This window comes from Phyllosticta capitalensis (assembly GCF_038381095.1).
Source record: "Phyllosticta capitalensis strain CBS 128856 chromosome Unknown BKA78scaffold_3, whole genome shotgun sequence".
NCBI classification, from domain to species: domain Eukaryota; kingdom Fungi; phylum Ascomycota; class Dothideomycetes; order Botryosphaeriales; family Phyllostictaceae; genus Phyllosticta; species Phyllosticta capitalensis.
The window spans coordinates 1-23,131 of NW_027117441.1; the positions used below are offsets into that span (position 1 = coordinate 1).

General features: G+C 53.9%; 6 protein-coding genes across 6 annotated transcripts; 1 reads left to right on the forward strand and 5 right to left on the reverse strand.

Moving 5' to 3' along the window:
* Positions 1–1,497: 1,497 nt before the first annotated feature.
* BKA78DRAFT_241775 (uncharacterized protein) lies at positions 1,498–2,489 on the forward strand (the record flags this gene model as incomplete). The annotated part of the gene is made up of 2 exons (XM_066883921.1): positions 1,498–1,894; positions 1,942–2,489. Coding segments are annotated over 2 exons (945 nt in total), but the record flags the coding sequence as incomplete, so codon positions are not given.
* Positions 2,490–3,066: 577 nt separating this feature from the next.
* BKA78DRAFT_293247 (heterokaryon incompatibility protein-domain-containing protein) lies at positions 3,067–5,723 on the reverse strand (the record flags this gene model as incomplete). The annotated part of the gene is made up of 2 exons (XM_066886183.1): positions 3,067–5,516; positions 5,570–5,723. 2 exons carry the CDS (start codon positions 5,721–5,723, stop codon positions 3,067–3,069), a joined length of 2,604 nt encoding a protein of 867 aa, XP_066746035.1.
* A 1,462-nt stretch (positions 5,724–7,185) lies between these two features.
* BKA78DRAFT_307789 (uncharacterized protein) lies at positions 7,186–12,272 on the reverse strand. The gene is made up of 3 exons (XM_066887893.1): positions 11,863–12,272; positions 9,251–11,806; positions 7,186–9,197 (listed from the first exon to the last, which is right to left on the reverse strand). The coding sequence occupies exons 1-3, from the start codon at positions 12,118–12,120 to the stop codon at positions 7,614–7,616; spliced, it is 4,398 nt and encodes a 1,465-aa protein (XP_066746036.1). The 5' UTR covers positions 12,121–12,272; the 3' UTR covers positions 7,186–7,613.
* A 1,232-nt stretch (positions 12,273–13,504) lies between these two features.
* On the reverse strand, positions 13,505–14,823 carry BKA78DRAFT_307790 (uncharacterized protein). The gene has a single exon (XM_066887894.1). The coding sequence runs from the start codon at positions 14,731–14,733 to the stop codon at positions 13,999–14,001; it is 735 nt and encodes a 244-aa protein (XP_066746037.1). The 5' UTR covers positions 14,734–14,823; the 3' UTR covers positions 13,505–13,998.
* A 1,051-nt stretch (positions 14,824–15,874) lies between these two features.
* BKA78DRAFT_350573 (uncharacterized protein) lies at positions 15,875–18,400 on the reverse strand (the record flags this gene model as incomplete). The annotated part of the gene is made up of 5 exons (XM_066891021.1): positions 15,875–16,752; positions 16,809–17,113; positions 17,161–17,348; positions 17,403–18,292; positions 18,379–18,400. The coding sequence occupies 5 exons, from the start codon at positions 18,398–18,400 to the stop codon at positions 15,875–15,877; spliced, it is 2,283 nt and encodes a 760-aa protein (XP_066746038.1).
* A 1,610-nt stretch (positions 18,401–20,010) lies between these two features.
* Positions 20,011–22,365, reverse strand: BKA78DRAFT_293251 (uncharacterized protein; the record flags this gene model as incomplete). The annotated part of the gene is made up of 2 exons (XM_066886184.1): positions 20,011–21,383; positions 21,432–22,365. The coding sequence occupies 2 exons, from the start codon at positions 22,363–22,365 to the stop codon at positions 20,011–20,013; spliced, it is 2,307 nt and encodes a 768-aa protein (XP_066746039.1).
* Positions 22,366–23,131: the final 766 nt, after the last annotated feature.

Below are 23,131 nucleotides of genomic sequence, written 5' to 3' on the forward strand. Positions count from 1 at the left end.
AGGGAGAGAGCGCGTCTTATTCCACTATGCCTATGAATTGGTTGATCTATTGATCTTCTGGACGCCTGGTAGCTCCAGATGCCCTCGTCCGCAGTGGAGCCAAGCAAGGAGGGGGCTTGGATGAAGTGAACGTCCTCGAGCGCCTTGTATCTACTTTCCTGCCGCGGCTTGATCACGCTCTGGGTTGCATTTTCAAACGAAGCCGAAAGAGTATCGGCGAGAATGGTGGCCAGGCAAGGATATCGGAGGTGCCTCTGCATTTTGTCTGGCTGACGAATCCATCGTATAGTAGCTGCCATTGTTGAGCCGTCTTGCCGTCTTGGATATCCGCATTAGCATCCTGCTGCCGTTCTGGAAGATGGCGCCTTAGAAAAGTCTATTGTCGCGGCCTCTAATTACAATCATCTGTAGACCAACGCTGCCCGGCTTCTTATGCCTAGATTGTGATCTTTTCAGGGTTACCGCCAGACGCGGCAAGGCTCTCGTGGATCGAAGTCCACGTTAGTTGTGAAGAAACAGAAAAGACGACCCACTTCGCGCAAAATCATCTGTTTGTATCTTCAACCCGAGATCCGCTGGACCCTCACTGGAAATCTCCTGGTCATAATTGTCTTCGAAGCAGCCCAAGTGATAGTCGGAGGGAACGCCAGTAAAAGTCGTCTTGTTGCGGTCCATACTAGGCAGAATTGCCGTCGTTTTGTATCGTGCACCGCGACCGCTTCCTCGCTTGAGGCTTTTAGGATGCAGCTGCAAACAAGGATAGGTAATTACTTACCTCTGCTTGATTGCTTTTCTAAGCAAGAGTGCCTTTCTTCACTTCGGCACTACCACTATCGTTGTGGACTTCTCTTCCTCTCACCTTAGCAGTCCTACTTTGAATTACGACTAGACAACTAATGTCGTCTTACGCGCCGCCTTCACTATCTCCACACAAAGCTTTATCTGCAATGGCGCATACCCGTATTGTCCTCCGGCTGGCTGCAAAGCACTCGCCGACGTATATATGGACGTGATCATGCGCCACCAGATAAAGCTCTTGGCTGCTACATTCTTTAAGCCCATTTTCGACAAGAAGCCGATTCAACGTGTTGACTTCAAAATCTAGGCTGGTTGGCCAAAAGTAGGGCCCCTTCAAGTGCAGGGCAGACTGGCTGAATCTCAGCGTAACACAGCATTGTCAAATGACTTGCCGACGAGAATCGGCCTGCATGTCAGCACTAAGGATGGCTCTCTCCACCCAGGTTGCTGGAACGCCTATAGCCATGGTCGCTGTTTTTGGAAGTCTCAACTCTCAAGACTCAGCAATACGAGGACAGCTTTCTCGCTAGATAAAGGAAGACTGGTTCGTTCACGCCGCCATCTCTTCATTCACTTCACAAGATAATCACTTTCAAGTCTTTTATTTTACATCAACTTGCCATGGCCCCCTTGTCCACTAAGATCGCACTCTTGGGTTTCCTCACTGCAACTGCGGCGAGCGACTACTGGAGTGATCGCTGCACCACCATCAACCAGAGAAAGTCTTGGGCCGCCCTGAAGGATGACGAGAAATTGGAGTACATCAGAGCTGAAAAGTGTCTAATGGAAAGCAACCCAATCAACGACAGCGACCCGAGCTACATCAGCAACGAGTACGGGACAATTCAGAACATTTGGGACCAGCTCTCCCACACGCACATGGTGGAGAGTAACCACATTCATCACACTGGACAATTCCTTCCCTGGCACCGCTATTTCGTCCGCGTTCATGAGATGCTCCTCCAGACTCAATGCAATTACACTGGCGCTCAGCCCTATTGGGATGAGACAGGTGATACAGAATCTTACCAGGGCCACATGGGTGATTCTCCCGTCTGGGATGCGACGACTGGCTTTGGCGGAAATGGCACTGGCAGTCAATCCCCCCATCCCACTGGCTCCGACGTTCGCTGACATCTCCAGCTGACCGCGGCTCTGATTGTGTTTCCACCGGGCCCTTTGCCAACATCTCCCTGCACATGAGCTCGCACAACAAGACCGACTACTGCTTGACTCGCGCTTGGTCGCAATCTGTTCTGGACGGAGCCAACTCGACCAACGTCCAGCAATGCTTCAATTACGCCAACTACACGGACGCTTGGGTCTGCTACAGCGGATATCCGCACAGAGCTGGCCACGGCGGGACTGGCGGCTTGATGAGGGACCCCAATGACAGCCCCGGCGACCCCATGTTCTTCTTGCACCACGCTTGGCTCGACATGGAGTATTGGAAGTGGCAGCTTGCCAACTATCCTGCGCGGCTGATCGACATGGGCGGTAACAACGTGATGGCCGAAAGTGAGCTCGACGGGCTGCCGCAGGTCGGTGCCGACGTTCTTGACTACGACGGCGACCCAGCAAACACAACAACTCTCAACCACAATCTTTACATGAGGGGCAACCTGGCGCCCAATGTCACTGTCGGCGATGTCATGCGACTGAACGGAACTGTCGTTTGCGCCGAGTACATTTACTAGGCTTCCAATCATGAGCTATTTAGTCAGATCAATCGAGAACGGTCAACAGTGTCGTTGACTCCCTGTCTCTCCCAGTCACTCTCACCAGACTTTCCCCAGTGACAAGCTGATCTGCATACCTGATTGAGCTAGCGTATCCGTCTGCAGTCAAAGGGTGAACACGAGGCGGCCCGCTCTTCTGCCGAGTCTGCTGCCGATTTCACCTCCCGAGTGAGTATTCCTGGCTCGCCGAAGCTATTCCCGAGACTACTTCCGATTCTGCTCGTCACTTTGTTGCCGATTCTGCCACCGGAGTCGCTCTCACGTCAGTCCTTCGATCCGTTGCTGGAACCGGTAGCTCGACCTTGTTCCCCTGTCGACCGAGCTCAGGCATTACGTCAACTGGTGATAGTAGTCGTTGAATTGACAGGGTTGCTGCGGAACTTGTGGTCGGCCAACCTCGAACGAGCGTGAATCTCTGCGGCCGGCGCTCTTCTTGCCGGCGCTTTCTCCAGATACCAGGTATTGCATCAACCAGTGAAAGTGGTCGTTAAACTGACGAGATTCCTATGGGGCTAGTTATCGGCCAAACTCAAACAAGCGTGAATATCTGCGGTCGGCGCTTTTCCTGCTCACACTTCCTCCAGAATTCTCCATGCATGATGCCATCAACGTAGCATTCTCCAACAAGCTCATACATTCCAGCCGTCTCCTTTTTTTCCGATGGACCAGTCGTCTCTCCACCATCTTCTTTGACAGGACGCAAAAGGTAGGGAACTGGCCCTCCTTGGAGCAGCGCAATCACGTCGCCCTCCCTCGCCCTCCAGGGACAGAGGCCGCACATGCCGTTTGGGGCGACGAAGAAGCAAGGGTCAAGACATGGTGGAAGATGTCTGGCGTTGAATCGAACCATCTTGATCTTCTTGTCGGTTTGAGGTTGCTCCTCCAATATTGATCTCGTCCTGATGGATTCCAAAGCATCGCGTTTAAAGTAACCCCAATGATCTTGTAGGAGGACGCGAAACTCGAGCGCCGGTTCCTTCGAGACCTCCCACTGGTTTCGAGAGTACCCAGGGCTCCAGTGGTTGTGGCTGCCTGACGGATCAAATATCCACTCAAAAACATCGACCATTTCGCCTTGCATGTCAAGAAGATCGTCTCTCCCAAACATGTCTCTGGGACCTACATTGGGAATCTCTCGATAGATTTCCGATGGACAAAATCCGGGATGCCGGATGAGACGAATAGGGGAAAGCTCATAGCCTCGGAGGCGGATTCTTGGTTCCTCTGACAGTGTGATCGGTAGGGAGTCGTCAGGAACTGTGCTGCCACTTGCACAAAAGTTCCATCTTTGATCTACAAGCAATGTCCGTTTCCACTTGCTTTGGCCTTCTGACGGGACTGTCCATGTTGGTCTTGCACTCGCTGCTTCGTACTGCAGAGTAGCTCTAGGCGTAGGCGTGGTTCGCCGCCACGCTCGAGATGGTTCCAGATGAATGTAGGATAGGATTTTCAGTGACTTGTACTTGCGAATCCACCATTGGGTGAACTTTGCGAATAGACATTTTGCGTCGGTTTTGTAGTCGGGCATGAGCTCTTTGGGTCGGCTCTTCCTGTTTTGCGTGTCAAAGCCGAAGGACAAGAGCGCGAAAAGCTTGTCTCGACGGTCTGAGGCTTTGAGATCCATAGCATCAACGAATACATCCAAAATACTCGGCAAGCTAGCCATGTCGCAACCGAGATCCCATTGCCGATTCGAGAGTGCGGTATGCAGGGTACTCCAGAGCGGAATCATCAAAGTGCGATCTTTGACCCATCGCGGTCGATCGTTTTCGCGGAATACTTCGAGGCGTTCAACCACGTCGAGCACTTGGTCCCATTCCGCGATTTGATCTCCACTGTGTACAACTGCTTTTTTGGAAAGAAGAGCCTCTTGCACCACCCAGACACGAGAAAACCATGGGTTATGAAACAACATTTCCATGATTATCGCCGGGGGCTTGCGAGGCCTCATCTCCTCACGTGAGGCGTCCTTGGCCAGTGACTGGGCATCGTAAAGTTCCCAAACTCCTCGATGGACTTGTTCATCCCATGCATATTGAGCCTGTTTTTTCGACAGTGCGTGATCACTTCCGGGAGGGCACCGACAAGGGGCTCTGTCGTTTCTACAAATACCGTGGTGAAGGTTGTAGAAATCTCGGACAATGCGAAGCCCCATCTCTGTGACAAGAGTCCTCTCACCCAACCAAATGTGGACAACATCTGCAAGCGAGTACACTTTGTCCATCATTCCGACCTGTTGGGCTTTTTCTTCGCCATTCATCTGGTTGATACAAATAGCATCGATCCAAGTTCTCAGGGGTCGAGTTGTCCCTCGCAATCTTCTCACTGCTTGCTCTACATTGCGGCTGACATCGAATGGGATGGTCGCTGGCCCATTGCCATCAACATCATTGGCTTTGAGCATGATTCTTGATGGATCCTGAGCTTCGCCCCAGCAGTATGACAAAGCACAGAAGTCAGAGCTGTTCTGTCGGGAAACTCCTACGAGGGAGATAGTGTCGAAACGGCCGCAAATAGGATCATCGAATCTTCCTGGTTCGATTTCAAGGACTCGAATCTCTTGGAGAGCAGGATTGAGCTTTCCAAAGTAGTCCAACCGGAAACGCATATCGCTCTCGAGATTGTCGCTAACACCCGTCATCGCTAGTTTCTCTCTCTCTGTCGCCTTTTTCAAGTCGTACTCAATCTTGATGCTGGCTTCACGGACGAAGTTGACCCAGGCGCGACACATGGCAAGGGGAACAAGTTGTACAACATCGTCTGGCTGGAGCGAATCAATCCATGTTTTCTTCGCAGGCTCAGACTCCGGCTTTCTGTCCAGCGTCCATGTGTGATGAAGAAACTGATCGTGTGCTCCTCGATTCCAGCCGAGCTCGACGCTTCGAGGGACTTGCCTGTCACCGCGAGGCTCGACTTGTGCTTCAAACCAGGTATAGGAGGGAAACACGCCGTTCTCGTCAGGCTTAGCATCACACCAGCCTGTCACAGATTGTAAGAGATGTTCTGGTCTTAAATGGCGCGTAATTTCTTACCTTGGTCGCGAGACACAACCGTAAAGGTAACAGACTGTACTTTCTCGGCTTCCTGAGGAACCCTCAACTCGAGGTAGGCTACACGGGCACAATTTTGGCTGGTGCACACCAGCCCCTCGCATTTGGCAACACAGCTCCGTGTACTTTCTTCCATCGTTTCTGGCCGTCTCAACCGCTGCAGGATGGAGATGAAGTGAAGAAGATGAGACTGCGGGAGAAATGGGTGAGCGCTGCGCCGTGATTGAAAATCTGACATGTGTGCTCAGCCCCCACTTTCAGCGTTACGGCTCGTGATGATCGTCGCCTACCCTCTGTTCTCAAGGGTTAGTGCTCTTTCTTGTCCAGCATGAGCCAGGCTGCTTCGTTACAGCCTGGAAACCCTGCGCGATTGATGAAAAGCCACAAAAGTGAGACGTTGGAGGATGTTTTCGTTGCCATCTTGCGACACGAAACCAAGAGCGAAGCCTTGCTAGAAAGGCTGTATCGTGATTGCTGCCTGGTCAGGTCCCCTGTCTCCCCTCACTTTTGCAATTGTTCGCTTGTCTTAAATTTAAGCGCGGCAGCGTTGCATCAGTTCGCGGCAAAGAGGATCGCCACAGCTGAAGTCCCCAAGTCGTTCTGTTGGGTCGCTGAATAACTGACTCCCTGTTTTGAATAACTGACTCCCCCTGCCTACTTAGACATAGCCTGTGCGCACTCGCCCATTGCGCCCATCTTGCACCACTACATGTAGCTAGCTGACTTTGCGACTGACTTTGCGACTGACTGCGCGACTGACTGCGCGACTGACTGCGCGACTGTCTGCCTGTGCGGTCTATGTCTGCCTTAGGTTTGCGTGCTAGTTGGACCCTACCAGTTGGACGCGCTTAATGACGTCAGGGGTGACTGCGGTGGACAGGAGCGCCTTGACCTTAATTGACTACACAACTAGCTACGCGACTTACTGGTTGCGCGACTGGCTGGCTGCAAAACTAACTGGCTGTACAGATAAGCTGGCTACACAACTGGCTAACTGCGACTTTCTGGTTAGCTGCGACAAAGGAGGTAGGGGGAGTCAATTATTCAAAAGAGGGAGTCAGTTATTCAAAACAGGGAGTCAGTTATTTAGCCACCTTCTGTTGCCTTCATAGACTGCATGCAATCCGTCAGCGTGACACAAGTAGGTGCCTCGAGTTCCAATGTCCTGTCATGGTGACCGACAGTCGAGCAAATAGTTTTGGCGCCACACGACCACGTCGACAAATCAAGAGCTGCATCCTTGACGAGTCAGCCAGACAGTTAAGCAGCCAGTCAATAGTGTACTTAATTGAGGATGAGGCGCTCCTGTCTGGCGAAGTCACCTCGGACGTTGTTGAGAGCGTTCAGCACGTCTAATGGGCGCGCAAACTTGAGGCAGACGGCGAAGTCAGCCGGGCGCGCGGTCAGTTGCCTATTCAGCCAGTCGCGCTGTCAGTTGTGTGGCCAGCTGCTTGGCCAGTTACGTGTCCAGTAGCGTAGCAAGTCATGAAGTCAGTCGCGCAGTCGGTCGCGCAGTCGGTCGCGCAATGTAGGCGCATTAAGGACGAGCATGCGCAGGATAAGCCTAAGTAGACAGGGGAAGTCACTTCTTTAAAAAAGGGAGTCAGTCATTCAGTCACCAAAAGCCAGACCAAGAAGGCTGGTCGCAAAGCTCGTTGCCTGGTCGAAATCAAGAGAAGTTTGCGCCGCGGGGGCGTGTAGACGACCGGAGAAGATGCATACTAAGCTCACGTGGCCAATTCATGGAAGCGCCTTCGTCATGGTCGGGATAGTATCATACTCTCGAAGGTCGAATTGCTGTTGTGTTCTCGTGGTGTCGTGGCAAGGGCGCACCTCAAGACGCGACTGCCCGCCAGATCTGCCGTACTGGGTATGTGTGACCAAGAACGACCAGGCCCGATCTCTATCAGTCTCTTCCATCATTCCAGGGCCTTTCCAAAGCGTTAATCTTATCGACCAAGCCGGAGAGCTGCTCGACGCCCTTATCCTATCGCTGTCGGGCGTCACTGCTATCATTGCTGTCGCCTCAACCGCTCGCTGTCCCCCGTTCAGTGCCCTCGTCCTCCTCTCCAAGAAGGCTCTTCAGCACTGAGTCCTTCCATTTCTTGACATCTGGGACCCTCTCCTTGAGTTCTCGCGCACTCTCTTCGCCCCACTTTGGCACGCGCAGGAACTCGTGGTCTTTACCACACACATTCCATCCAAGAGATCCTTCAAGAATTTTGTCTATGCAACATTTGTCAAACGAGAGACTTAGACAGTCCTTGCAATAGTACAAGTCTTCTGAGAGCCTGTACTTCCAAAATGTGCCGCAATGGCCATTGCACCACCACCCCCTCAGATGAGGACGGTTTGATGCTGAGCTGGCTGGGTCGCTCTCGCTGGTGTATCCAAAGTGCAGCATGAAAGCCATTCTCGCATCGTCATTTCTGCTAAGACAGGTCAAGACGTCAGCCAGAATTCTGTAGCCGTTGTCATCATTCCAGTCGATATCGTCCGATAGCACATCCTTTACAAAGAGGATTTTCTTTCTCAGCTCCTGCTTCGCAAGTCCTTCTCTTCCCCGAAGGTAGTGGAAGCGTGCGACGTAAAGAGCCTTTTTTGAAGACTGCTCATCAAATGGCGCTCGTTCGGTGCCTCCGGATGAGTAAAGATAAGTGTTTTGATCCTCATCTGATATCTCTTGCTGTCCTGACGCCTTTGCCTTCAGGTAAAAGGTCAATGCCAACTTTGATTCTGCCCTGTCCTCGGAGATCGAATGGGGCGTATTCAATCCCTCTTTGCTTGGATGATGAAGAACTGTTTGCCAAAGCCGAGTGGCTTTCTCGAGATCGCTTTGCACACCTGTCCATGACAAACTTAAAGCTTGGTAGATTCGGACTGGATCACCAGCTATTATTCCTGCCTGGTCTTGATCGTTTTCCTCGTACTCGTCAAGTGCTTGCTGGAACATCGTTTTGGAGTCCGGAATTCTAGATTTAGTGACCGCCATTGCAATCTTGCCCTGAAGCGCAGAATCTTCAAACTTGCTAACCAGTTCGATGAGTTCCTCCGAAGTCAAAGCCAGCAGTGTTTCCACTGCTTGTTCGTGTTGGCCAGTCGCGAATAATGAGTTCAGCAAGAGGTATACGGACACAAGTTTGGATTCCCTCTCGCCATCAGACGGAAAGCATTCCAAACTTCTCTTATGACAGTCAACCGCCTCAGGACCCTTTCCAGCTGCGTCGTACAGGATTCCCATCCATTTCATGACGTCTGACCGAGTCATGGTCTCATATTCGTGTGATTGAAGCTTGAATATTTCGAAAAGAGGTTGAGCCATTTCGATTATCTCTGCGCGACAGTCTGGAAGCTTTTGGACGAGGACAGAGTATGCTGCAATGACCCGGCGTATGACAGATTTGTCGTGTGTTTTGCTTGCCACTGAATTAAATCTTTCCAAAGCTTTTCTAGGGTGCCAGCTACTCAGGGTGGCCGCCATTCGGAGATCCCAATCAGCAGTATTTTGCACGATATTCAAGGCTTTTTGAGCCCAACGTTCGGCATCCAGCACGCTGTCAACAGAGGGCGTCCAGTTCGGGACAAGTCTGCCTGTTCCACTTGTTTTCGACTACATGAGTTAATGTGTGTATCTGCAAGGAGATTCCATGTCTGATTGCGTACCTCATTTAAGTAGCTGATAACCCACTGACAACTGTCATCATAGGGGAATCTCCATCTAGAGTGCCAACCGTCCAGCTCGAGCCAATCGAAGGCTGCAGTACATGTAGCTTGTTCGAGAAGCTCCGTATCATCCCGCAAGTTGTGCACACTCTTGCGGAGCTCTTGCACCTCGGGAATTTTGGCGAAACTTGGGTCATTGATCCACCTCATTGCGCAATCAGGCTGTTTTTCAGCTGAGAACCAGCCCTCAATCGATCTTCTAGTCCATTCTGGCTTGAACCACGCCTCAACAACGTCAGGATCGCTGAAAAATTGGGAGAGGAGCGGCATGACCTCCGCCATTTTCTTCACCTGAGAGGTCGAAAGCATGTCTGGGTGGATCTCAGAGAGATGCCAAGGTAACCATCTGGTCGTGTATTCGTGGATTGACTCGTACTCGTCTCTTTTTTGGCTGCATGCTGCTTCAAGACAAGTGGTAATTATCTTGATGTGAGCGTCAATGGGATTGAATCCAATGAGTCCCGGTGATGGATCCTCTTTGTTCTTGAAGAATTTGTCGAACCCGAATTTGTTGTAAAGTGGTTCGTCACAAACTGTTTTCAGGAAGCGCCTAACCAGAGCGATTTCTGAAGGATGGAGGGCCTCGTTCTCTAGCGCTCGATTTATTTGCTTTGCCGAATCCGGAACCGAGCTTCTCACGGTGATCTTGAATATGTCCCTATAGTAACCGTTGATACTTTTGGAGCGGAGTACTTGCTTGTCAATCTCAACCAAGTCTCCAAAGGTTTGCGAGATGTAGGCCTGGATTTTCAGGAGCGGTCGAAGACCACCATGGTGAATGGCAAGAACATCTTCGATCTGTTTCAAAGTTGGCCACACATGGTTAGGCAGGACCAACCAGGGGAGAATCTGGTTGAAGTTTTCGATGTCACTCGGCTGAAGTACTTGATTCAGGTGCTGAGTTTGGAATTTTACCAGAGCGAACCCGCCGCCCACGGTCAGTTTATCAGCAAGTTCCTTCAACCTGGCGTCGGGAAAGAATCCCTTGCTCATTTGTCCGAGAAGGAAATTGATGAAGTCATATCTTCGGACATCGGCCAATGTGCTGAGGAGCTTTTCTGTGAGAGCTTCTGGTGAATCTGGCAGATCAGTCGCTTTTACTGGCTCTCCAGCTGTCGGTTGCATCTGGCTGTTTACAACGTGCTTTATAAACAGCCTGATGTCGTTACGCGCTTCTTCCGTGCGAGATAAGTCAATTGTGTTGCCTGCGTTCTCGAGACTGGAAAGACTTGGAAGGGTTCCACTTAAAAAGATGCGAAGTCGATCTTTCGTCTCTGTTCCAGACTCAACTTCGGAGACGAGATTCTTCAAATCCTGCTCCCATTCGGCAGCGTGGTCGACTCCATCAAGTACAAGAAAGAATCTCGATGTTGGTCCAGGTTGGAGCAGTTTCCACATATCTTCTTTCTTCATTGGACTGCCGCTTGAGCCACATCTCTTGGCAACAAATTGACGATAGAGATCGTCCTCTTGAACCAGTTGCCAAATGATGGCAGCGATCGCATCTCGGAGGGTCGCCTTGTTCTTTTCATCACTCCCACCCTTGCCGAGATAAAAGTACGCAACGGATGCGGTAATTTTTGCAACCTTGGGCTCTTTGCCAGGAGAAACCGGGGACCCATCCATCATGCCTTCACTAAGGGGGACGTATTCGTTGTCCTGAAGATAGGAGATGACGCGATGAGAGAGAAACGTTTTCCCGTACTTTTCGGGTCCCTCTAGTTTCAAGATGGGGGTCTCACAGGGTACATCAAAATTGGCCCAATTCTTGAAGAGATTACTGTCAATGATCCAGTCTCCCATTCCTGTAACGGGACTGAGTTTTGAGTGTAAAGCTGTCCAAGAATTTTGGCTGTCCCGGATATTCAAGCTCCTCTTGATTGTGTCGAGACATTTCTCGAGGAAGTCCTTTTCCGACCGATTTTGAGAATCTTTCATGAGTGTCTTCATGTCTCTGTACGCATCGCTGTTTCTCGCTTCGTTGTACTTTGCTGTCAGCTCTTCGATTGTATTGAACTCCTTGTCAATATCGTTGCTACCGGTCAGGACTTCGAAGAACAACATGGCTTTGTCTCTTTTGCGAGCTTTTCCGAACTGCTGCTCTACCTCGTTCTCCGGTTTCTCTGACCTAAAGAGGCCTTTGATGACATTCCTTTTCTTGTGCTTCGTCTCTTCTGTAGGCTCATTGTTCTTGTCTTCAAGCTCATGGTCCTTGCTTGCAGTCTCATCGTGGTAATGATCGGGCTTTTTGGCATAGCGCGTAATGTAGCCACATATCTTGAGATGGCAACAGAGACGCTGGAAATCTATCGCCTTCAAATAAGGTTGGCCAGGCTGACCGCTCCTCTCGTACTCCTGGCGGCGATCCAATTCTTCGAAATAAAATTGAATCATGCCTTGAAAACCTTCCATTCGGTTGAATAGCTCATTGTACTCTTTCCCCGCCTTGGCGAAAAGGTTGGACACAGTGCCAATGATTGCAGCAGGCGGAAAGGCCTGCGTAAAATGTCAAATGCTTGGAACGTAGAGAAAGACTCCGTGGAGTAGCGTACGATAGAGGCACCTTGAAAAGCAACGTTGATCGCTTGCGGTGCGAAATTCCAAACGACATCCCGGCAACGTGCTGGCGGCCCACTTGCTTGCGCGATCTTCTTGACCTTCTCAATTTCGGCTTTGATCTCTACTTCATTCTCCTCGTAAAAAGATTCTTTGTTTTGATACCCGGCAGCATTGTAGTATTCCTCGATTGCTTTTGCCCACATCTCTTCGTAGGTCATATCTCCGTCGGGCTGATCTGATGTGGAGCCCATGATGTCTTGAGGCTAGAGATGCAAGACCTCAACGCCGAGTGCGCGTGACTCTTTTTCAAGATAGTGGGGTTAAAATGGAACTCAGCGTTTCTGGGTCGGTGAAAATAAAAAGGTCGTCCCATAGGAGAGAGAAATTGAGTTCAGAACAGTTCTGGCAAGTTTCCTGGCGACAAGGCTGGCAAATATCGCGTGAAGAAGTAGCCCCCACCTCCTCGAAGCGCCCGGCTGAATCAACTCTCTTGGGGCGACTTCGACAGCGCCTCCCGCCATTCTTTTCCAAGATAAGACCGGTTGTGACGCGGGGTACTGAATAGGCATACGCCCCGAATGCACGTAGCTGAGCTGGTCCCACTTTACCGTGACCAATGGCAAGCATAGCGGGATATGGGGGCTCAAAACAGCAGACAACGGGACGACCAGCCAAAGCCCACGACCGGGCAACGACTGGAGAACTTTTATCACGCCGGTCAAGCTGCAAAGTCCCCGCTAGGTTTTCGCAGTTCTAGATGTGCTCTGGGCCTTGCACCCATCGCATTTGCCGACGAAAAAAAAAAAAAGAAAGTGAACCCCCCGACCAAGCGCCAGAAAGCTCGCGCTACTGCATGCTGCGAGATCTCAAATTGAGTGCTTTGCAGCTGTAAGACTTCGACATTTGAGGTCGTAGGATAATAGCTTTAGGGAGCAGTCAAGCGCCCATGCTCTGCCTTGGAAGTTGACAATGCTTTTGCACCCCACTGTGGCAGCATTGCTCCGTTGAGATATATCCGGCCTGCGGCTCGACCGACGGCTCGGCTCGCCTTCCCTCTTGAACAATCTGACGCGCATAATGCTTCCCCATTCGGCCGTTGGATGGAGTTTTCGGCACAAGTGGTGGAACCCTGGGAAGTCTTCTATCCCACGTTCTTGCAGATGAGTCAAATGCTCACCTCTTGAGATCATGTATGGATTGCCATGCTCATGGTCGGCGAGCTGTCAAGAGGGGACCACCGCCTTGGTCAACGGCGTGTTGCAAGCTGGCGCGCATCATGCTTGCTTTCTTTTTCTAAAACTGGATAGGATTCCTGGCACAGCCAGTCCGCTCCCTGGATGAGCTCGCAGTCTGTCGGTCGACACGAGCCTTCAAAACTTTGCCCAACACCTCCTCTCAAAATGCGCCGAATGGGATGGCAGAAGACTTAGTGGGATGCAGAAGGACGCCGGACATCATTGACTTTCCACGCCTGCACCAAGTCCATCTGGAACCTGAGAGAAGGTGTTGGGAAACAGAACCGAGAACCAGGAACCAAAGCGAAGAAGCAGCACCCCGTCGCGGAATTCGTCGCAGTCGCCTGATCCACCTTCATCAGCGCGCGCTCCGCTCCAGTGGATGGATTCCTTCGTCATTGTTGCGACCTGTTGGGTGTTGAGCAACCCAAAGTGAGTCCATCGGTAGTGCATGAGTTGAAGAATGCGATCCCCAAATCAGACTCGACTTTTAGCTACTGTAAGATGCGGTGATTGCAACGACTGAGAAGCCCAAAGCCATGGCCGATGATGATGGAGCAATTTCCCACGCTTCTGACGCAATCAGAGGAAAAGGACGGACAGACAGGTATGGAATCGGGAGGGTGACCGCGACGACAAAGAGACCATGGCCAACCTAGTCGAGGACTGCTCATCGCAATCGCAAGATTGATCAGAAAAGACGCGGAGGGTGCCAATCAACATGCAGAGGTTGCAATGTCAGTGGTTATCGAACAGTCAGGACCAGACCAGACGCAAAATCCCAGACCGCAACATGAAGACGCAGTTCCCGGTCCAAAAAGCAAGCCAAAGAAGCCAGATCCAGAAAATCACCGACCGAGAGGCGAATGAGTTCGGAAAATGCATCCATGGCCATCAAGTCGCGAGCAGCCACCTTATTCCTAAAGCCGGAATCCCAACTGACCCTGAGCCCGGGGCAGAGCAGTTGTTGTAGCAAAGCAATACGGGCACACTCTGCTTGAATTTGCTAGGTGAGAAGTCGGCGAAATCCAGTGTCGGGTTGCATGCAGAAGGACAGACTCGCGCGGTGTATAGTCCCAGTCCCGAAGACAAAACCCTCATTCTGAGCCCACGGGACTGGGGGTGAGCAGCCTGGATCTTTTCACTGGCAAGACGAGCAGAAGCGCGGCCAGCAGATCCTAAAGCAGTGTCAGCAAACAGCATCAAATAATAGACCATCTCCGCATGCCTAGACGGGCGCTCAACAAGTCTTCTGTACGAAACGCCACCGGGCAGAGCGCAAGTTGAAGCGCCAGATGCCGCTGGCCAGATCGACGCGCAGTATGTCGAAAATTGAGCCGCGACGCTCTGTGTGGGCTCCCAGCTGCGATGGGTCAACTCTTCAGAGTTCGTCGTCAAATCGGGAGGAAGAAGGAGACTGGGCCTCAACGACCCGATCCGACCGGCCAATTTCTTGATTCCCCAGATATTTGGGGAAGGGTTGCGTTGGTAGTCTCCCGCCACCTTAATAGTGTGCGGCGCCTTGCCATGCGAAGTCGATGCTCCTGGGAGAGCTGGGGTTGGCGCATGGTACGTTGTAGTGATTCCCGGCCTCCTGGGGATTGAGTTCAACACCACAACGCCTGCCATCCCATCCCATCCTCTACCCAGGAACAGCTAATGCGCGGAAGAGAAAGAAAGCGGAAGCGGAAGCGGAAGCAGTGACGGAAAACAACCCCAGACGAAGACGAAGACGGAAACGACCTCTAGGCCCCTGACTGCCCCTGCAAATTCCAGCCATCGTTTTTCAGCCGTCATCGCCGCCGTTGTCGTTTCCATGATAGTAGGTACGTACCAACTCACGCATCGGCGCATATGCCTGCCTGCACAACAACCACAATCACTAACCAACGCTTCCTCGCCGGACGGCCTCGCCAGACGGAATCTGCTGCCGCACAATCAAACGCCCGGACGACTGCCGAATTAACAAAACGCCAGCTGCTCTCTCGCCCAAAAGTCCCTCTGGGTCGAAGCGTCGGGGAGCTGGACAGCCAGGGATAGCCAATCGTAGACGACCAAGGCACGTAGTTGGGTAGTTCGCACGCGTATTCTCGAATGGTGGAGCGACTCAAACAACCATCCATTGCTAGTCCCGGCGTTGCGTCTCGTGGTGGCCAATGGCTGGGTAACCGGGGACTCGAGGAAGTGCTTGATCGTCTCCAGATCCGGTGGATGACTGCTGCGCTCGATTTCTGCCGTAAGGTGGACGCTACGCAATAGAATTCTCCATAAAGATAGATGATCTTGCCGCTGCACTTCCGCAATGCGTTTGCCGCGCAAAGGGACGGTGAAAAGCAAGAATCAAGCAGCGGACGGGCGAAATACTGAAAAGTCTGGAACCAAGCGTAGCACGGACGGAGGGATGGCTGGCTGCTGAAAGGCAGACGGCGGGAAAGTGAGTTAGATACCAGAAGGATGAAGCTGCATGTAGTCGTAGCGCTCGCCGCAGCCGTCCCCGTCGCAGCTGACGCGCGAGTCCGCTTTGTCGCTTGAGTGCGTTATGTACAAATCATTACACCTCCTCCTGTTCGTCTTCCATTCGTCTCGTCGGGGTGCTCCGCGGCGTCGCATCGCCCTCGCATCGCCGCCGCACCGCGCTGCGTGCTACGCGCCTCATTTGGCGACAGACGACGGCGTCAACCGGTTTTATGCCCACAGTCATTCGTCCCGGACACCGGAAGTCTGAAGTCGCCGCACTCACCGACCATCCCACCACGCCCCCTCCCTCCCCCTAGGCATACCCATACCCCGCAGCATTACCACTCCCATTCCCCATGACGCTAACAAAGCTCTCAAGATCGAGGGTCGACAGGTCAAAGTTCCAGTCCATGAGCGGCCAGGCCGAGTCGTAGAACTGGCCGCTGCTGCTGTCGGTCAGGCCGGCGGGGGTGTTGGGGTCGATCATGCCGAAGCCGGGGGAGATGTCGGTTTCGGTTTGGATGGGTAGTTGCTGTTGTTGCTGTTGTTGCTGCTGTTGGGATGGTAGTGGAGGTTGTTGAGATGGCTGCGTGGGGTCGGCTGGGCTGGTGGTGCTGCTTTGCGGCGTGCGGATTGCAGAGCCGTTGGTACCGCCATTGTATGGAGGGACGGTTGCGGCGGCGGTCGCGGGGGCGTCGGACTGGAGGAGCGACTGGATGGAGTTGATGGGGGCGGTGAACTGCGCGCGCTGCTGGGGCGCCATGCCGCGCAGTTGCTCGACGCGGGTGGCCATGGTCTCGATGGCAGCAATGACGCTGATGATGGGCTCGCGGTGGATCATCTGGCGCAGCGCGGCGATGCCGCGTCGAATGTAGCGGATGTGCCGACCGGCGCCGTGTTGGTCGTGCAGGGCCGCCAGGATGAGGACGAAGCACGCGCTCTCGAGGAAGAAGATGTGGTTGTAAACGCCCTCGGTTTCGCCGAGCCCGCGCTGCGCAAAGACGGTCTCGGCAAACATGACAATCTTCCGCGCCGGGTCGACGCAGTGTTCGCATGCTTCGAGAAGCGGCGGGCTGTTGAATGGCGTCTTTGGTTCTGGTTGCCCGCCGTTTTCGGCGTCGGCGCGCCGCTTGAGTTCGACGAAGAGAAGCAGGAAGGGTCGGAATGCTAGGACTTGCGTGTAGTAGTGGACTGTCTCGTATCAGCACGCCATTGCCAGTAGCAAGAAATGGACAATGGTAACTCACGATACGACATTACGACCTGCTCCACAAACCTCTCCTGCGTCTCCACGACCGGCTCGCCGCCAATCGCAAACCCGAGGTCCTCCTTGACCATTGCAGCAAAATCTTTCAGCGCCTGGCGTATACCGTGGGCAGCTTTCAGATCTCTGCTGGGCGTGCTGTCGTGATGGTTGTGCAAGTGCTGCACCATGCGGATAATCTCGCAGAGCCGGACGTACGACGCCATGAACGACGGTCTTTCCGCCTTTGCCAGACCAACATCGGCTTGAGAAAAGGACGACGGCCGGCCCAGACAGAGGCAGATGATGCTGGCGGAGGGTCAGCACCTTGTCAGAAAAAGGCAGATTCGACGCACCTCTCGTAGCAAAACAGCGACCAACACGTCCTCTTGGCCTCGTTCGACTCCTGCGTCGGAAGACGATTCGTCGGCGTCCTCCTGTGCATGCCCGACGCCAGGGCCTTTCTGATGGCAGCGCCGAGATACAGGTACGACGAGTTTGGATTTCCAGTCATGAACTCGCAGTGGGCGTGGACGCGAGTCAGCTGAGCACATCAAAAAGGGGCACGGAGACTTATCATCAGGAGCGCGATTTGCACTGCTCTCAGGTTGACAATGTGCGACATGGACTCCGCCTCTGATCGCGCTTGCGAGAGCAAGGTCCGTCGCCAGTTGTCGTGAGTAGTCTGCGACGCACCTATCGCCATGGCCACGACGACAATGGCGCGCTCGGCCGGGTCGATGGTGCCCTCGTCCGCGGAGCCATACAGCCTCTCAAAGTTGGCCCACAGCTGCTCGGCGGGGAGGACGGGAATGTGGAAATGGGCCGTCTGGCAGTAGTTTTGCAGGAAGCTCTTTGCCAAATCCTGGCGCAAAAACAGGGGATTCGAGTCACGTGGGCCGTTCAAGCTGCCAAAAGCGAGGCCCTGGTACTTGAAGACGTCGATGCCTTCGTTGCCATTCTGGACCTCGTCGACATGAGCGTTTCGGCGGGGTACAGACTCCTCCTGGGCGTTGAGATGGGCGTGGATGTGCTGGAGAAAGGAAAAGTTGGACGAGGAGCCGTAGTACAGCTGCAAGACGCACGAGGGCGAGTCGGCGGGGGCGTGGGTTGCGCGAATGCTGGAGAAGATGTGGTAGCGGGGAGGAACGTCAGAAAAGGTGTTTGCGTCCGGATCGCTGGAGCTGGTGGTGCTGCTCAACTCTTGCTTCAACTCCTGGTCGCCGCTCTGGTCGCCGTCGTCGCGGTCGATGCGGCTCCGCTTCCGCAACGGCTGCTGATGGTCGCCACCAGAGGCCACCAAGACGGGCGACTGGTGCTCATAGTCGGTCGTGGACGATCTGCCGGTTCTTCTCCGGATATATGACCTGTATTCGCAAGGAGTGTTGCGTTTGGAGCAGATGTTGCAAGGATTGAGGCCGTTGCACTTTTGCTTGCGGCGGCGGCACTCTTCGCAAGCCTTTGGTATTTTGGGGCCACGGAGAGAGGCTGGAGGGGCGTCAGTTCTGCGGAACAAAAGCAAAAGACAAGCACTCAAAAAGGAAAATTAGAGAAGCCAAGGTGACGCAACGCACCTGCGGGGCTGCTGTTGTCCATTTGGCGTGGCAGCGGATTTGTCGGTTTTTCGGATTTGTGGTTTTACAGTTGCGGGCGTCGTCTTTCTTTCAACATGTCCGATCGAGCGCCAAGCCACCTCGGCCCATTGCGGCCTCTCCACACGTGATGCGTCTTTCTCCTCCGCGTCTGCGTTTCTGTTGTCGAAGGTCCGGAGTCCGGGGCGAATGATTCCCTCGTCAGCGCAGTTTTGATGCGACGTGGTGGCTGGTCTTTACAGTCGACATCTCCTCCGGGCGGGCGTGGAGCCGGGCGGCGGGGAAGGATTGTTGTACTCCACGGCGCGCAGGATGAAACGACTTGGTTCCTGGAGCCTGTTCTATTAGACACCTCTTCGCCCGAGTTCAACACGCTGGACGTGTCGACTGTTCCTTTGGACAGGCAAACATTGGAGGTGCAGAACAGAGTTGGAGTTTTCGCGCTTGCGATTGCCTTTTTTGTCACATGCACTTCCATTCCGCGGAATCCTTACGAAATATATCCCCCGCGGAAGACAGACTTCGAGAAGAAGGCCGTAGCACACTCTGAAGAGAGCATCCTTAGAACAAAGAGATTTTCCATCTTGAGACGTGCGCTGACCGTAAGTGCAGTTCCTTCACAACTTAGAAGCTTCCAAGTTGATTGCGCAAGTGGTGATTCCTCTATCCCGCCACACCTTCAAGTCAGCCACACGCTTGTTTGTATGCTTATTGCTCCCATTAACGTCAACACTATAGTAATACCATAGAGACAAGCGCGGCTTTCATCTAGCATTTTGAGTGCCTCGCGTGGACTACAAGTGCCTGCTCTGCGCGATATGCTAGTCGGACACAACCCGGAAGCCAACACTACAAATTACCCGATCGAGACTGGGACCATCGCAAGGCCGGAGATGTAAAGTCCAACAACTTCCGCCTCCAAGCTTCTATCTCTGTCTCCGCCTCTGCCTCTGTCTCGCACGAGGACGAGGACGAGACGTTTCCAATTGCTTTCCATCATCGAAACGAAAATCAATGAGCACACGACAAATTCCACACAACTTCTGCGACTAAGCCTTGATCTCCGCCTCGGACGAGGTGTCCAAGTCGAAATCGATGAGCTCACGACAAGAATTCGAGCACGCTGCCGACAAAGCAACAGCTCGGCCGTCGCTTGCCCTCCGCCGTCACTCGCTCCCTACATGATGCTCTTTCCCCCGCCGTAGGTCGCGCGCGGCATGATCTTCCAAGATTTCTTCGTACGAACAAGGGAATTACCCACGTCCCTCTATTCATGCCATGTCTGGGTATTTGGTCTCTGTTTAATGATACTCTGTTCCCTACTTCCTCGCTCAACCCCTCAACGCCTAGCCGACGACCTAATGATCCAAAGAAAAGAAAAGGTAAGATGACGATGCTATGCTACGCTACGCTTGGGCGCCGCCGGGGTATGTATGCTTCCTCTCCTCTCCTCTCCTCTCCCCTCTTCGCTTCCTATGCAAACAGGAAATCCTCGCTCTCGAAACAAAAAATGCCAGACGCTTCTTCTTCTTCCGTCATGTCCTCACCTCCTGACAAACATCCACCTCCCAACCCATCTACCTCCCCATCTACCCACGCCCTACTTCCCCCGTCCTACCTCATGCCCCCAGCCGTGACGGCGCGATGCGCCAGCGCCTCGATGCGCCGCGCATACAGCTCCATCATGTGGCACATGGGGTCGCCAAAGACGGCGCGGCGGAGCATGTCGTCGTCAATGACGCAGGCTTCGACGTCGGCCCCTTTGGCTCCTACACCCCCCATGCCACCCACACCCCCTGCACCCCCTGTACCCCGGAGCGGACTCGTTACATTCGTCCCACCCTCCCCTTGCCCAAGATGGAGATGCTGTTGATGTTGTGGATGCCTCTCGCGCAAAAGCACCAGGCGCCCCGCACAGCTCAGCGTGCCGGGGGGGACGTCCCAGACGGGGAGCGGCTTTGTGTGGTGTTGGTGTTCAACCAACGCCGACGCCGACGTTGACTTTTTGTGTTTGAGCTTTTTGAGATTTGTCGATGAAAGGCTGAGTTTGGAGAGGGCAGCGAGGTCGGAATGGGTGTTGTTGCTGTTGCTGTTGTTGGTGTTGGGGACGAGCGGCGCCGGCGTGGCGAGCAGGCGCAGTAGGTTCTTGATGACGTCCTTGTCGGCGCGGGAGACGAGGTCGCCCTCGTTGACGAAGCTGTAGAAGAGGCTCTTGTGGTGACGGCTCCGATGCTGCTTCTCATCTGTAGACGACGAGGGAGGCGCCGGCTTCTGCAGCGGAATCAGGCTGATGGGCGGCGCGCCAAACGTCACGCAGTGGACGCGCTTGAAGCAGTCGTGGAGGGCCGTCAGCTCGCTCCTGACCGTCGCCGACAGCATGTGAGCGTAGAGCAGAGCCGCAACGGCGCCGCCGGCCGAGTGGCCCGTGATGAGCAGCGAGCAGCTGGCGCGCCGCGGGTTCTCAGCGATGATTTGGCGCAGGCGCTTGGCGACGGGCTTGACCATGTTTTTGGCCGTGTAGAGGAAGCCCGAGTGGACGAGGTTGCCGGGGTCGTCGAGGAAGCCGGCAGGAGAGGCCGGGGCAGGCCTGAAGTTGACGGCCCAGTCCATGAAGCCGGCGCTGCCGCGGATGGCGAAGACGACCGTGTTCATGTCGTCGAGCGGGACGCTCTTGATGACCATGGCCTTGGTGCCGCGCTTCCAATCCGGCTCGACCTGCGTCTCGCGCTCCGCGCCCACAGGCTTGTGGTACACCTTTTCCGAGTACTGCGCCGCCAGGCACAGCAGCGGGAATGTCTCGACAAAGACCTTGAACGGCGGCAGGTGCGGTGGCAGCCGCGAGTTGGCGTAGTGCCATACTTTGGAGAAGCGGTTGTGCTTGTTTGCCGTCTCGACCACGTTCTGATGGCCGCCTTCTACGGACACGACTTGCTGGTTGACGTGCTCTTGACTGCCCGACTGGGCGTGTTGGGGGTGTTCGTAGATGACTGCCAGACATCAGCTTCAAAGTCATAGAAAGATCAGACGTGGCATACCCAGCTCGTCGTGGTTCCCGCTAAACACCTCGTCGTCAATCGAATTAATGACCGAGTCCAGCTTGGAAGAGATCAAATCGCACAGCGTCAGGGTGTGGCAAATGTACTCGTTGGTCTTGGTACAGCATTGGTAGGTGATGTTTTCGCCGAGATTCGTCACCGACGTCGTGGCCCAGTGCTGCTTTTGCTTGAGGCCCTGGTTGAGGTTGGTGATGGATTGGGACGCTGCATTCTTCTTTTGCTTGTAGGCTTGATTCAGGTTGCTGATGGACTGGGACCCGAAGCGGCTCGGTTTGTGCGTCAAACCTGGGGAACCTGTTGGAGGAGGAGGGGGAGGTGGAGAGTGGGAATATGGCGGCGCAGCGTAGGGGACGGGAGGGGGAGGAGAGGGAACTGGAGAAGGGGCTTGCCACGGAGCGTAGAGATGGTTGGTAGAAGCCCAGGGATCGGGCTGATATTGGTACTGATTCGGTTGAAAAGAAGCATTCGGAGGGGAAGCCCAGGGCTCGGGTTGATGCTGGGAATAATCCGGCTGACACGGTCCAGTTGGAGGAGGCAGCCACGCCGGACTGGAATGCGCGTGATACATGGGAGGCGGAGAGGGAGAGGGAGGCGGTCCCAGATGGTGAACACCAGGCGCTGGCGTTGGCGGCGATACTGCGATTTGCGGCGGATTGCACGGCGCATCGAGATAGTCGACTTTGGAATCCTGGGGAATGTCATGGTGGACAGTATGCTGCTGGACGGGCAGCAGTTGAGAATGCGTCACAACCCCATGATTCTGATTCTGCGACTCATGCGAAGGTTGTGGTGGTCGATGGGAAAGCGAATGCTTCTCATGGTGGTGGTTGTGGTGTTGTTGGTGGGGCCATCCCGGGGCGTGAGCAGGCTGCTTGGGCTGCTTGTGCCTGGAGTTGAAGAAGAGAATCGTCATGACGGCCTGCCTGCGCCTCTCAAGTTGTCGTGGTCAGGCCTCTGTCTTTCTGCCTGCATGCAACACCAAAGAACCTTGCTCTTCTTGACTCTTGCTTCCCAAAACTCTCGGCGTCCGTCGTGCAAGCAGTCGAAGAGGTCGCCGTCGGAGGTCCAGGAGCGAACGCTTAGTTAGCCGAGTTCAAGCCTCGCACAGCCCCCCAGCGGGCATCCAACGATGACGACAGCGGTGGCCAATGAAGTGGAGCAGACGAGGTTCTATGTATGGCGAGGGAGAGCGTGTCGAGAGTGCCTGAATGGTTAGGTTGGTTCCTGGATTGCCTCGAGTGCTGGGTTGAGGGAGAACGGAAGAACGATGTCTTGCAGCCTGCAGGCACACGAACTAGTTACTACTGGACAGGAGGCCTGCAGGACGTCCTCCTGATGCTCAGCCACTCGCCTTTTGGCCCCGGGCAGAGCAGTCTGTGACCACTGCTGCCACTCCTCCATCATCGCTCCCGTCGTCGCTCAACACCATCAGTTGTTCCGCACAAACTCGACATCCTCGGACAGGAGAGTGCCAAGCACCAAATGCTTCTTTTACTCCTAAGCTCACCGTCCCCGTCCCGTCGCCGCCACACCCGCCTCACATCGCCAGTCAAAAGCCGTCACCGTCTTTACAGCGGGGGAAAGCTTAACTCCGCACCCAAACTCATATCATGTCCAAAGGCATCCGCCATCATACAGTATTTTCAACTTTTTCAGAATGTGAGGTGCAAACTAACACT

Bases quoted from the DNA above. Each gene is read 5' to 3' on its own strand.
- BKA78DRAFT_307789 (XM_066887893.1), bottom strand. From the start codon at position 12,120: ATGGGCTCCACATCAGATCAGCCCGACGGAGATATGACCTACGAAGAG. The intron at 11,807-11,862 runs GTACGCTACTCC...CATTTTACGCAG, and splicing joins CTTTTCAAGGTGCCTCTATC to GCCTTTCCGCCTGCTGCAAT. The intron at 9,198-9,250 runs GTACGCAATCAG...TAACTCATGTAG, and splicing joins TTATCAGCTACTTAAATGAG to TCGAAAACAAGTGGAACAGG.
- BKA78DRAFT_307790 (XM_066887894.1), bottom strand. From the start codon at position 14,733: ATGGCAGGCGTTGTGGTGTTGAACTCAATCCCCAGGAGGCCGGGAATC.